This window comes from Protopterus annectens, chromosome 1.part2 (genome assembly GCF_019279795.1).
Source record: "Protopterus annectens isolate FY-2018-M chromosome 1.part2, PAN1.0, whole genome shotgun sequence".
Lineage (NCBI taxonomy): Eukaryota > Metazoa > Chordata > Ceratodontiformes > Protopteridae > Protopterus > Protopterus annectens.
In genome coordinates, this window is record NC_056727.1 from 176774620 (window position 1) to 176789004 (window position 14385).

The 14385-nt window shown below is 36.1% G+C and overlaps 1 protein-coding gene across 1 annotated transcript in view; it reads left to right on the forward strand.

Moving 5' to 3' along the window:
- Positions 1-14385, forward strand: part of LOC122788408 (putative deoxyribonuclease tatdn3) — a 546534-nt gene that overhangs the window by 506574 nt on the left and 25575 nt on the right. The window contains exon 8 of the mRNA XM_044055482.1: positions 120-232. Within this exon, the coding sequence (XP_043911417.1) occupies positions 120-232 (113 nt within the window). The remainder of the gene's footprint in view (positions 1-119; positions 233-14385) is intronic.

Genomic DNA, 14385 nt, shown 5'->3' on the forward strand with positions numbered 1-14385 from the left:
GAGAAGGAACTGTAAGACTATTTAATTTGATAAAACTTCACTATGTTTGTAAGTTTTATAGTCTCAAATATTTTGGTGAGTTTAGATTGTTATCTCTTACAGAAATTATTTTTATGCAGGTATTCGGAAAGCTCTGTTGCATAACTTTGCTGGGAGGCCTTCAGCAGCTTTGGAAGGAGTACAGGCAGGTTACTATTTCTCCTTTCCACCAGCAGTTTCTCTGAGTGAGCAGGTAACATTTATTTGCTTTTGTTATTGAAGTTTATCAAATGGTAACCAAGGCATTGCATGCATTTGTGTTATTTTCTGTGCATTTTTGGGGATACAGTATTCATTGGATTTTGAACCATCTCTTTATTGTTCCCGAGTATGATGTCACAATTCTTATAAGTAGCTGTTTTATTCATATTAATCATGATCATGCAAACAGTTTTGACACTGTTGTACAAAATAACTTGACTTTCTACAACAGTATTTGATAAAATATTCATAAATCAGTCATCCTACCAACAGATAAACAATTGTTCCTGTTTAAAGAGAGTTATACATCGATGAAGGAAAGATGGGGCAACTTAAGAGTCAACCTCACAGAGGATAAATGTCATGCACCAGTGCAGCATTAGTAGTAATGCATTTATAGAACTGTGGTGTGAATGAGACTGCTTTGGTCTCTAAAGCATAGGAGTTACCGTAAGCAGACAGTAACATTGATTCTGCTTATTGTAGATAAGGCTTTTTAAAACAGACTACTGTCAGAGAATTATTTATAATAGGGCAACAGCAGTGTTGACTCTGCATATTATAAACAAGGCCACTGACCACTGTCAGAAAATTATTTACAGCAGGGACTCATCTCACTGCTGTTTGTATCCAGCATTTCTTAGTTTAGTCAGTCTGAGTTTTGATCATAAAATTTGAAGTAATACCTTCCAGTAGTTTGGAAGTGAAATTATAAATAATAATGATTCTCATCACCTTGTAATGTTTTCTTGTGTGCCTTCATAATTACCCAAGGAAAATGATGGTCTGCTTTACAAAGACTGTTGCTTTCTTGTAGATTAAACCCCATCTCTGAAGTGATAAGGAAATGCTGCCACTGTGTTTTCTTTTTTTTCAAAAATATTTTTATTTTGTTTTCATTATAAACATGCGCAAATGTACAGATAAATACAATAAAACAATAACAAAACTATTTACAATATTTACATTCATCCATGATAAACAGTCATTTTATCCATGAGAAGTTATCAGTATTTGTTCAAAAGGTTTTCCAATTTTTGCCATGCTATTTTTTTATGAGTAATGTCATGAGTTCTGTGACAAATGGTTTGCAGTTTTTTTACAAACAACTTTTGCTAAATTAATAAAATCTTTAAACATCAAATCTTGTTTACTTTTATAGTTGAAAGTAATAACTTTCCTGGCAATTGCAAGAATTGACCAGAGTAACTGAATCTGAGATTTAGGTATTACATTAGGTATAGGAACATTGAATAGGATTAGTGAATTAGAAATATGACAGTTATCAGACCATAAAGCATTTACAAAATATCTGAGGGCTTTCCAGCATTGAACAACATTTCTACATTCAATGAACACGTGAACCCAGTTGGCCTCTAGTAATTCATCACATTCCAACATTTGCTTTCACTGTTTTTGAGTATAAGATTTATTTTATGTGGAGTATTGAAACTCCTATTCATAAATTTCCATGTATACAATCTCCAATATAATGAAGAAGAGGTACCATATGTAGAATTCAATAACAATTTTTTGGATTCATCAGATATTTGTTCTCCATTAATCTTTACATAGTAATTCCAAAAATCTGAGTCATACTTTATAAAGTGTCTTCTCTTAGTATCTTATAGATAGGTGAGATACTTAATTTTTGATTATCTGTCTTTTCAAGATACCTAATAAAAAGCTGAATCAACCTAGGTGCAGATTCAGTTTCTAGGTTGATAGATATTCTCATTTTGTTTTCTATAAACTGCCATAATGAATGTATAAACAACCAACTGTCCTGACTATTATCAAAACTACATAAAAGAGAGTTTAATGGTTTAATACTCTTTTTTTTTCAGTAATCTGATGCCAGAATATCAAGTTACTTTCCTTTAATTTCTGCATCACATTGATGTTGAAAGAATCTAGGCAATCAGGGGAGTATGCTATAGGGAATATAAGAAATAAAAAATGTTTAATGTTGTAATTACAGTCAATTATATTTTTAAAGTTATTAAATATTTGATTAATTCCATAAGAAAAATGATCAAACATTTTATTAAATAAACACAATTAACATAAAAGCCAATGAACTCTACTTATTTCAGATTGTTCCTTAAAATGATTTTCTATAGTTCTGACATCAGTTACATGAATCTCATGTATTGTTTTCCAGACAGATGTATAGGTAGGTATGACCCAATGTAATGTTACATTAATTGTAACTGATTTGGAATAAAGATCTAAGCTAGGGAATGCTACCCCATTATTGTTCCAAGCTCTAATGTGCCATTTACATGCAATCCTAGTTTTTAAGGGGAACCATAAAAATTTAAGTAGAATGGAATCTATTTTTTAAATAAGTTTTTGGGAGGGGGTAGTATCAATGACTGTATATAAAACATAATTTTAGGTAAAATTATCATTTTAAAGGAAGCCTATCCTCCATTGTGAAGAACATTTTATTCCATCTTTTGATTAGTTCATTAATGGTTATTAAATTATTGTAGTTTAACAGACTCTTTCCATTTACTCTTTATACTGACACCCAAATATTCTAATACATCATTCTCCCAATTAAGCAGGCTATTCTTTCTTAGGTTTTTGTTGATCTTTTTGTTAATTAGTAATGTTTTGGATTTATTATGATTAAATTTAAGCCCTGAAATTCTTTCAGACTTGCTTAACGTATTTATAACATCATGCAAAGAACCATCAGTATCACCCAACATTAACAACATATCATCAGCAAGTAATTGTATCTTAGGACAATAGTTCTTATTAACTTGAAAGCCTTTTATATTTTGCTTGTTTCTGATATATGTAGTAAAAGGTTCCATTGAAAGAGCAAACAATAATGGTGACAAAGGACAACCTTGTCTAGTTTCCTTGAGGATTTCTAGTGGTGAGGATAGGCATGATCCGATTTTCATATAAGCTTGTGCCCCACTATAAATTTTCATTAATAAGTTGACAAAATCTGTGGAGAATTCAAAACCAATAAGAATTCTTTGTAGATAAGGCCAACTAATAGAATCAAAAGCCTTTTCTATGTCTAGGCTGATAATAGTTAGTTGTTTTTTGTATTTGCCTGCTATGTCTATTAATGATAGTAATTTAATAATGTTATCTTGCACTTTTCAATGACGAATGAATCCTGTCTGATCATTATGTATTAGATTAGGTAATATTTTCTTTATCCTATTAACCTAAGATTTCATGAACATTTTATAATCAGTGTTTAGTAATGAAATTGGTCTATATGAATCACAAGATTTGGGGTCCTTGCATTATTTTAATATAGGGGAGATAATTGACTATTTCCACGATGGGGGCATTATACATTTTTGCTTAACCATAGTAAAGGCACTCTTCATTTTCTTTATTATATATTCAGGAAAAATCATTTATAGTTCAGGAATTATTCCATTCAGTCCTGGAGCTTTATTATCTTTTAAAATTTTTATTTGCCCTTTCACTTCTGTTAGTGTTATTTGTTTATTTAATGTTATTTTATTGCATTGACACCTTAGTAGCTATATTTTCTTGAATAAAAGTATTTATTACATTATCTGTCTCCAAAAGTGGTATGTTATTATTTATATCTTTATAGTAGTTTTTGAACACTTCTAATATGCCCATTAAGTTAGATGTACTCTTAACTGAACCATCACTTTTATATTTAATCTCATTAATAAGATTTTGATTGTTTAATTTTTTGGATCTTACCTCTGTTTTATGTAGATATTTGGGATTTGCAGCATAAGATTGTAATTTCAATTTTTCCAGGTTTATGGCTACCTTATGATTCAGAACTTCTAAGTATTTTTGATTTAACTTAGTAATTTCGTTATGTGCTACTTTATTTGGTTTTGCGTCCATTTTTATCTTGTCTATGTTTTTTTGTAAGTCTAAAAGTACTTTGTCCCACCTTCTCTTTTTTTTAAGGTACCAAGGTTTTATTCTACCATATATATAAACTTTAAAGGTGTCCTATAGTATAGTATCAGTCACTTCACCATTATCATTTGTTTCCATAAATATGTTTATTTCTTTTATTACCCATTTCCTAAAGTCTTTTAACTTAGTTATGTAAGCAGGAATTCTCTGTAGAAATCTTAAATCATCTCTATGTGTAGGTAATGTAAAGTTTATAGCATTATGTTCCGCAAGTGGACAAGTCATTATAGATACGCCACTTATTTTAGAGTATATATTATGTGATACAAAGCCCTTATCAATGTTTATTTGTGTACCAAACCGATATGAATAGTGAGTATAGAATAAGGAATAATGTTCTCTTAGACCATGTATATCTTTAAGGTTCATCTGGTTTGTAAAGTCATTTAACTTCTTGGCTTGAGATGTTAGTTTTATTTTGCCATTTTTAGAAGTATCATTGCCTGATAATAGGCAGTTAAAATCACCTGTTGCTAATAATTTACCATCTTGCATTTAAAGTAATCAGGTCCAGATATTTGTCAACATATTTAGTACTCACTCTTGGTAATCCAGTATGTATTAATCAAAGTATAATACTTCTTATTGATTTCCAAAATAACCATGCTTAGCATCCTATCTTTATCTGAAATTCTATATATAATTCTTGGCATAGTATAAGTATTTTCCATAGAATAAGACTGCCCCTTCTCTTAGTCTTAAAGCATGAATCAGCCAGAATGGTATAGCCATTGAATGAGTATTTTTGTAGATCTTTTTTTAATAGATGGGTTTCCTGTAAAAAGATGATCTGGGCTTTATGTATTTTGATATATTTAAGCAAACCAGCTCTTTTGACATTATTGCTCAAACCATTAATATTTGATGATAAATATTTATAAGCCATTGACTATAATGTGTGTGTATTATTACAAACTGAAAGACCTTTCCTCCATGTTGACTTGAAATCTACTGAAAACGTACTTATCATGGATGCATAACATGTATTAAGCACTACTTTCAAAAACCCAAAACTATTTACAAACACATACATGAAACATAAAGTCTCTGGTTTAGTTAAAAACTTAACTAAACCATCCATCCACCACCTCTCCAATACCAAAAGACACAAATTATCCATCTCTGCTTAGAATGTAGTATAAAAACAAAAAAGAAAAGCATTATGATAGCAGCTAAAGAAATCTGAATCCATGAAATGTACATCAGATATATTGGACACTCTTATTCTAAAGTTATATGAATATATCACATATGATAATAGCACCTCTAATACATAGATATGCCAGAAATACACATCAAATTAAAGTATGTATAAACATTAGAAGCTGAAGATTAAAAAGATTGTCAATATTGCCAAATCTTTTCAAGAAACATCAAATGATTTAACCATTTTTATCAGTCATCTAACATTTTTCATGTAAGGATCTGTTAAATATATATATATATATATATATATATATATATATATATATATATATATATATATATATATATAAAACACTTATTACAACATAACTGTTATATTTTGCAATTATACACATATTACTCGTATGTATTAATATCTATGTTGGTCTTTCATCAGGAAGGGGGACAGAGAGAGGGAAAAAAAGGGGGCCTCACAACCCTCTGTTTAGTTACTAAAGGATTAATTATGTAACATAAGTCTGATGTTAATATGCATAATGAGTTTTCTAATGCTGCTCCTATTTCACATGATGTCATTTAGTTACTAATAGTGTCATTGAATCTGCAGAATGTATGCATCTATAAGAGAACATTGCCATTTTCAAAGGAGTTAAACACTTTTATCAGAACTATTTGCCATTTAAAGTATCTAGTGAAGGATAACAGAATTTCAAGAGAAAAGAATTCTAAGTACAACCATTTAACAAGTCCAAAAGGTCAAATGATGTCATCACTGTTGTTTCCTCAAGCTGCAGCTTCATAAACATGTTAAAATGTATCTAAATAGGCCCATGCACAACAGAAGTTGTCTCTAGTGAAGAAAAAAGCTTTTTCGGTGGGAAATTCAGATCTGGAAGCTTTTAGAGTTTACAGAAAGCAAAAAAAAAAACTCAAGCTGCCTTGTGAGTGCATGTCATGAATCTCCACAATGAGAACAGTGACACAGACTACCAGTTTCCTCACAAAACTTCAACATCATGAAAAAATAACCCTTTCATATAAAACAGCTATTTAGAAGTAACAACAGCTGCCTCAAATCAGAAATCATATAACATTTCAATCATTTACCCACCAGTTAACCAGGCCAGAGAGAGAGAGAAAAAAGGGAACCTGGTATGTAGACACACACACACACACACACACACACACACACACACACACACATATATATATATATATATATATATATATATATATATATATTTAGCTATCTATAAAACACCAAGAATGTATATAATGTACTGTATTAATGTTTAAATGTATCTAAACAAAGAGTCTAAAACATGTAGTTAGAAACACCTTGTTACCCCACCACTGACCCACTACAAAAAATGCACTTTGATATTAAGTCAAGTTATACTATTACTGAAGAATTAGAAGACATACATCACTTGTAGTTATTTAAAAGGGAAAAGTATGTAAAGTACTTATAACGGGGAAAAGAGAGAAAAGGAACATTGGTAATGAAAAAGAATAGGAAGAAAGAAGAGAGAGAAAAAGAGAGAGAATGTTATTTAAATACTTAGTACTATAGGTAATTAGAAGAAGTAGATATAGAAAGGAAAAGCGAAAGTTAATAATAAAAATGATTCACATTACCTTACAGCACAGAGACTTTCCAAAGTCATATATATTATGATTCATAAAGCAAAGCATTTTAAATTAGAAGGAATGTATTCATTTATTCTTTAGTTTCTTAGTTTTGTTTGTTCCTTCCTTCACAGACCATCCATTTTTTGTTGCATGTCTCTTCAAACTGTGGGATGACCATTCCATTTATTCTATGTCCGACAGTATTTTCTTCTTTTGGATAAATTCTACTGCTTCTTGTAGGGAATCAAAGATCTTCACTCCTTCTAGCAAAGTGATTTTTATTCTTGCAGGAAAAAGAATTTGAGCTTTAGTATTGGCTTTTTTCAAGGACTTAATTAGAGGAAAACACTCCTTTCTTCTGGATATGACTGTAGAGGTGTAATCATTGTCAAAATGAATAACTTTTTCACCCATCTTGATAGGGGAATTAGTCCAAGCTGATTTCAGCACTAAGTCCTTGTCTTGTGAGGAAAGAAATATATTATAGACCTGCAGTTAGATGAACTCAGAGATGAAGCTGGATTTGCCAGGGACCAATGAGCCCTCTCAATTCCAAAAGAGAGGGATTCAGGCATGCTTAGTGCTGATGGAAACCACTTATTGAGGAATTGAATCATATTAGCACCCTCTTCTTTCTCAGGAATTCCATATATTCTTATGTTATTCCTCCTTGATCTACTTTCAAGGTCTTCCAGTTTCTCAATCAGCCTGGTGTTTTGTTTCAGAAGAAATTAATGTTGATGTTCATTTTCTGTCACTCTAGTATCTAGTTCAGTTACTGTTTCCTCTAAGGCAAGAATCTGTTCAGATTGTTTTTTCACTATTCCATTTAGAAGTGCCAGTTGTTTACTGCATTTTTGTTTGATAATATCCATTTTGTTTTCGAATTTGTCCATTTTTAGAGACAGTTCTTCGATGTTTGTTATTATAAGATGTAGTTCTTTCTTCACTGTACTCTCTTGGTGTGGAAAAACTTCTTGACAGGAATAATTAAAACATTCTCTTGACTATGTATTAATTTTTAGAAAATAATAGAATCTATGTTAATCTAACTTTTAGTGTACTTTTAGTTAGATTTTTCTACAAATTAAAGTATATTTCGTGTCTGGATATTAAAATCTAAGCAGAGCTATGGATTTCTGCTGCTATCAGACTGGCATCTTGGCCATGCCCCCCACCGCTGTGTTTTCTTGACAGACTTTGATGTACACTGTCCAAGACTTCCAGAAGAAGTTCAAAGGTTACAGAAATATTTTTTCATTTACTTTTGCTATCTTCCTTACCTCTCCGGTACTATGAGCTAGGTGTATGGAATGTATGAATTATACTGTCTGTGGGTAGAAAAGCCCCATCAAGAAACTTCAATGTAAATATTCTACAACTGAGTATTTTTTTTTTCCTAGGGCTGCAATGATGGTCCATTTTCATATGCCATTTAGTTACCAGCAGCACCATGTTTGGCCCATAATGTGAACTGTCTTGATATCATAAGATCCCTCAACAGCTTATATTATGTAGCTATGGTATATCAAAAATAGTTTGAATTTGTTGTATTTTAAGCAAGCAGCACACAAGAAGTGGTAAGAATTTTTTTCTGTCTGATAATTCTGTGTGTTTAAAGCTTCGTTATTAGGCAGTACATGACCTCTTAACAGGTGTTTACATTTTGAAGAGACAGATTATACCCTGACATGTAGGGTTAAAAAGTTATGTTGGTACTAGTTTTAAGTAGCTGTACCCATGTTCGTAGGTCTCCTGAAGCCCATATTTGGTAGCCATCCTCAACTTCCAGAATAAAATTTGCGGTAGTATTTACACTGGAATAATTCTCTCTCCATAAAGGGTACTGCACTGTAGTTAGTAGGTACATTTAATATATCCCATTGATGAATTTAGCGGCTTCAATATAAGTAGAAATAACCACCATGATTTCCAAAGATAGGTTCATAGGTTGGTACTGAGCTATCTGCCCGAAGGCATATATTAGCCCAGCCACGTTGTGCGGTATTCACCACCCCTTTAGTAGTTCCCTAGACCCGTGTACTAGCAGCTAGTACCCTTGGCCCCTATCTAGTAGTGCTGTTGGTGTGATCCCCGGTGTGAACTTTCTGTTACCCATCCACTCATCAAGGTTCCTCTTGAAGAGTGATAGCGAGGGGCTCTGTCTTATGTAGATCGGGACCCTAAATAAAAGGCAAAACAAATCTAAACATATGCTGATATTAAAATCATTTGTTATGTGGTCTTATAAAAATTAAAGCCACATCCCATGTCTTTATTTTACCTTTTATGTACCCCAAAATACATCGTATTTTTATGTATTCTATTGCACCAGCCACACGGTTACAGTGATACCGACTGCATTCAAACACTGTAATGCAAATGCATTGTCGTGTTTATGAGAACGTATTAGTACAGTACACATAGAGCCATCCCACTGACTGACATGGTGCAGAGAAACAGAAATGTAGAGTGTGTATTATACATTGCTGTTATTTTAAAAAGGTATGATTATTCTTAATGCAGTTGTATAATAATATTAATAGACTATGGTAGGCCCATGGATCCTTCTTACTTTTTTACCAATGGTTGGGGAAAAGGGATCTAAATTGGTTACTTGGGGTGCTGTCTTGTGCCCAAATTACATACCTACAGTGGGCAAACTATAAATTAACCACTGATTGCCATGATGTATTGCCATACAATAAACTGCAGGAATAGTTAGATGTCCTTCTATTCCTGTGTTGCAGTGTTCAACATATGGGTTTACTCCTCTTGCTTTGCGAACATCCGGCCAGTATACAAAAGTTTTCAGTCACTGTATGGTGCATCAGATGTCTGATGTGGCTCAAGGGTACATGGGCCATAAAAGTGACGTCTGCATGCACCAGCCCTCAGAACTTCCTCAGCCGCCAGTCGAATGTCAGGTGTTCCTGCCTCCACGGCTGTCGGATTTGAGATATCAGATAAGTGCCTCATTGGGAAACCTTTCCGTCCTTTTTTTCTTTCTTGAATGCCTGTTAATGTCATCCAGAAAGGGCAAGTGTAAGTGCAGTCGTCAGATACCCCACAAAGACACCCACGATCAGTGTCTTTTTTGTTGGTGATGGTCACACAATTATAAGGCCTGCTCCATTTGTCAGGCATGTGTGCCCAAAATATTGTGCAGCCATCTGCACGCTCTTAACCTGTATTTAGAAAATCAAAGGTTAAAACAAATAACTTTAGGGGATGGAGGTTTCCTCCAACATACCCACTGAACCGCCAAAAAAGAAAGCCAAGACTGTACGGCGTACCACTACTGCTGTGCCTCTTGCATCTGAACCTCAGCCTGTGACCGACGTCGGCCTGGTTGAGGAGTTGGGCTCCACCTCCTCGTATATAGCGGGTACCTCCGTGGATGCTGCACAATGCCGTGCAGAGGGCACAGCCGAAGAGGTTTTTCAGATGTCGGTTTCCGACGCCAGGGGGGGGACCAGCGTGTTCAGTGGGCCCATCAGATTCTTCAGGTTCCTCACAATCTCCAGATACTAGGCCTTCCGCCCTTCAGACACCCACCAGGCCTCTGGAAAAGAAGGATAAAAGGAAGTATCCCTCTACTCCCACTGAAAGCATGCCTGACTGGCAGGCTTTCAGCCAAAGTCTGTTTAATGCCTTCATGGCCGTACGTCCTACCTCTGCAGGGACTGCTAACATCCCTCCCCCAGGTCTGAGTCCTAGGCCACAAACTATAGGCCCAGTCATGAGGAAAGAGGAAGATCTCTCTAATTCTTCATCTGCAGATTCACTTTCTTACAATTCCCAGCTTTCCTCTCTTGGGGTATGGTTCCCCAGAGGAAGAGTCTGTTGACCCTGACTCCCCAACTGAGGATTTAACCTTTGGGAAAACCATTGCCAAGATGCAGGAGCATTTTAAGTGGGAATCCTCTGAAATGACTGAGGTCCAAAAAATATATTATGACCTCATTCAGATGAATTCCCCAAGCCTGTCTGCTGTTCCCCCAATTCTACCTGCCTTCCTGGATGCCTTCTCCTCAGCATCCTTAAATCCTGACTCACAACCTCCTGCTCCACGTAGACCAGGTAGACTTTACAAAGTCCTTGAGACTGCCAAGTATCTACTTAAGTGTCATGCAGCAGACCATGCCACCATCTCCATTTCCACAGATAAGGCAACAAAACTTTTACACATCACCACTGTCCTTCCTGCTGACAAAGACAGCAAGGTCATGGAGCGTCTGGGTAAGAAGAGTTACACTTCTGCTACCCTAGCCTTCAGGGCTACAAACTACCAGACACACATGGCTAAATATGCCTTATCTCTCCTGGATAAAGCTTCTAAGGAATTGGGAGATACACCAGATTATGCTGCCAAAACTTCACTGTCTTCCCTTCTGGCTCTCACCTTCCAGGTTACCAGGCACTCAATAAAGTGCAGTTATGATACCGCTAAAGCCTTTGCAAGATCGGCAGCATCAGCTTCTGCCTTAAGAAGATACTCCTGGCTACGACTCCAGCCCCTTCCAGATGACTTTAGGGCAAAGCTGATTGATGCCCCCCTAGACAATACAGCTTTGTTTGGTGGAAAAGTGGCATATTTGCTTAAGTCACTTCAGCAAAAGGGGAAAGAAATGCAAGATTTGAAACACCTGCTGGTCTTCCCATCCCAAAATTCCAGAGGAACTACCCAGCTAAAACACAGTACATTAGGAAGCATTCTAGCTGTACTGCTCCTTCAAGGTCTAGGAAGCCTACCAGAAAGCAACCACCTCCAGCTAGAGTTACACCTTTGTCTAGCCAGAGGCCACCCTTTCAAGACAGGACAGGTAGCATTTGACTACCTGCCAACCTTACTTACCCCCTCCTCCTCCCTCTCTCCCTCTGTCAATACGCCTCTTTCACTGCCTCCCTGTGTGGAGATCCATCACCTCAGACAATCGGGTCCTTTCAGTCCTCCAAAAGGATTACTTCATGACCTGGCTTATACCCCCAGAGTAAAAAGGCATCCCACAACCTCCAGCACAACAGCTACACCTCCTGCAGCCAGTGCTACAAACTCTGCTGGCACAAGGCACCATCAAACCTGTGCCACTAGTTATAAAAGGAAGAGGTTTCTACTCCAGGATTTTCCTGGTTCCAAGAAAAGACGGCCCTTGGAGACTGATTCTGGATCTCTCCCATCTCAACCTATTCCTAAAGGTTGCAAGCTTCAGGATGTTAAACTTACAAACCTTTTTTCCCTTTCTCATTCCCCAGGGGTCTATGTCCACCCTAGACATAAAGGATGCCTATCTTCACATCCCCATAAAGCCCACCTTCCGGAAATACCTGAGGGTCTTGGTGGGCCCTTCTCACTTTCAATTTTTTGCCCTGCCTTTTGGGCTTTCCACTGAACCCAAGGTTATCACAAAATGTCTGGCCCTGGTGATTGCTTTCTGCAAGACAAAGGGAATCCAGATGTTTCCTTATCTGGATGACCTGCTGATACAGGCAGGCATCAAGGAAACCCTCTGGAACATGTAATCCTTGTCTTCCTCCTGCATTCGCTGGGATTCCAGATAAATTTTCCAAAATCCCACCTTGGACCTACTCAAGACATTGTCTTCTTGGGGTGCAGAATTCGGACAGACCTCATGACAGTCTACCTTCCCCTCCAAAAGGTGGAAAACCTGACAGAACACCTATTTAGTTATTTATTTTATTTTATTATTTATTTTACATTTGTTGACTGGGGTAGTCCTACTAGATACATGTCCATTTTCAGCAGAGGCCTGGGGAGAAAAGCTCCAAGGTAGAACATACAGTAAAAATCACAAAATGATTACAAGTTACACACAGTTTACGGGCTCCAGTTGAGCTTTTCAACAGATTTGACAGCAAGGCAGTACCTCAGGCTCCTGGGCTACATGGCAGCTATGTGGGAAAACCTTTCAGTGCCCTTAAGAAACGTGTCATAAGACATACCTCTGAAATCAGAATCAAGGGCATGTGAAAGCCAGTCATCCAACGTGCTGTCAGCTGTAGTACACATAAGAGGTTTGCCTTCCACATGACTGACAGCATCCAACATAACCCCCTCCTCCAAGGGTAACAGTGAGATTAAAACTGAAAAAAGAAGAGACCATATATGGATTATCCACCTAAAAACCTAGAACCCACCTGGACTTAATGCTTGCTTCATGTGAAGCATACCTATGCTCAGAAAATTGGACTGCAAGCTCTTCTGTTAATTACAAACACAGTATGGTATATCTTTTTATTTCCTTGGACATATTTTGCATTCTTATATCTCTTTCTTTCTGTAATTCGCCTCCACACCCCCCTACTTAAATATACCAACTCCAAGATCGCACTACAGTGCCAAAAAGGCAAAGTAGCAAAAGAGGCCAAACAAATTATTTTCAAGGGAAAGAATTCGCTGAAAAGCCACTTCGCTATTTTGCCTTTTCGCGTTTTGCAGTTCGACAAAGACGCATTCTACAACCTGCATCTGCGACAGCGTATTAGGGAGCCTGGAACCAGCCCAGGAAAGACAGGATACTTGCTCTAAAGAAATACTTTAGAGTATTATAATGATAAAGTATGTTGCTCTTCCAGCAGCAGGTGAGACTTATTTTTAAGAAGACAAGTGTAGACATTTTCCCGATTTCCTAAAGACCTATATGGCTAAGTAGAAAGAAGATGGGTACATGAGAAAAGCACTTCAACACAGAAAAAGACAACAAGCCTGCTTTCTGCTGCAATTTTGACAAAAAAATTATATGAGACAAGCTTGCAGCAACAGACAGGCCGACAAAAAGAGGTGCAGCAGATGTGACAGATCCTGCCTTCTGCTGCATGCAGCATAGCACACACCAGTCAACTTGTGTGAAGAAAGGAACTAGAGAATATGGTGATCTTCAGTGCTGCAGTATAGTAAGAAAGACTGTTAGCATGGGTCCTGACTTTGTCTCGATAATTTATATACACGCTCTGAGATGACTTGGTTAACTCCTTAGTTGGGATTTTCAACTGTTTGCTTATGAATGGAAGTGTACAAAGGCAGATGTCTGAACTAAGTATATAATTACCATACATATTTCCATTCTTGGCAAATGTTATGAACATTGAGTGACACAGATTTTGAAGAAAGATAGTTATATTCCAGCAGCTGGAACTGTGCAACATAATTTTATAATGGAATGTTCAACCTTGACCAGTCTGTTGGACTTTTATGAGTCTATAAGTTCTACACTAAATTCTAGTTTATCAATTGAAATATGTTTGGGCCGTGCTAAAGTTTGTGATATATCAGCACACCCTTGAATTGTTGATACCTTAGTGAGTCAGCAGATTGATCCATTTATTGTAAGGTGATAGACTCTTGTCTTAAAGGTCAAACTCAGCGAGTCAAAGAATTTGGATAACACATCCCATTGG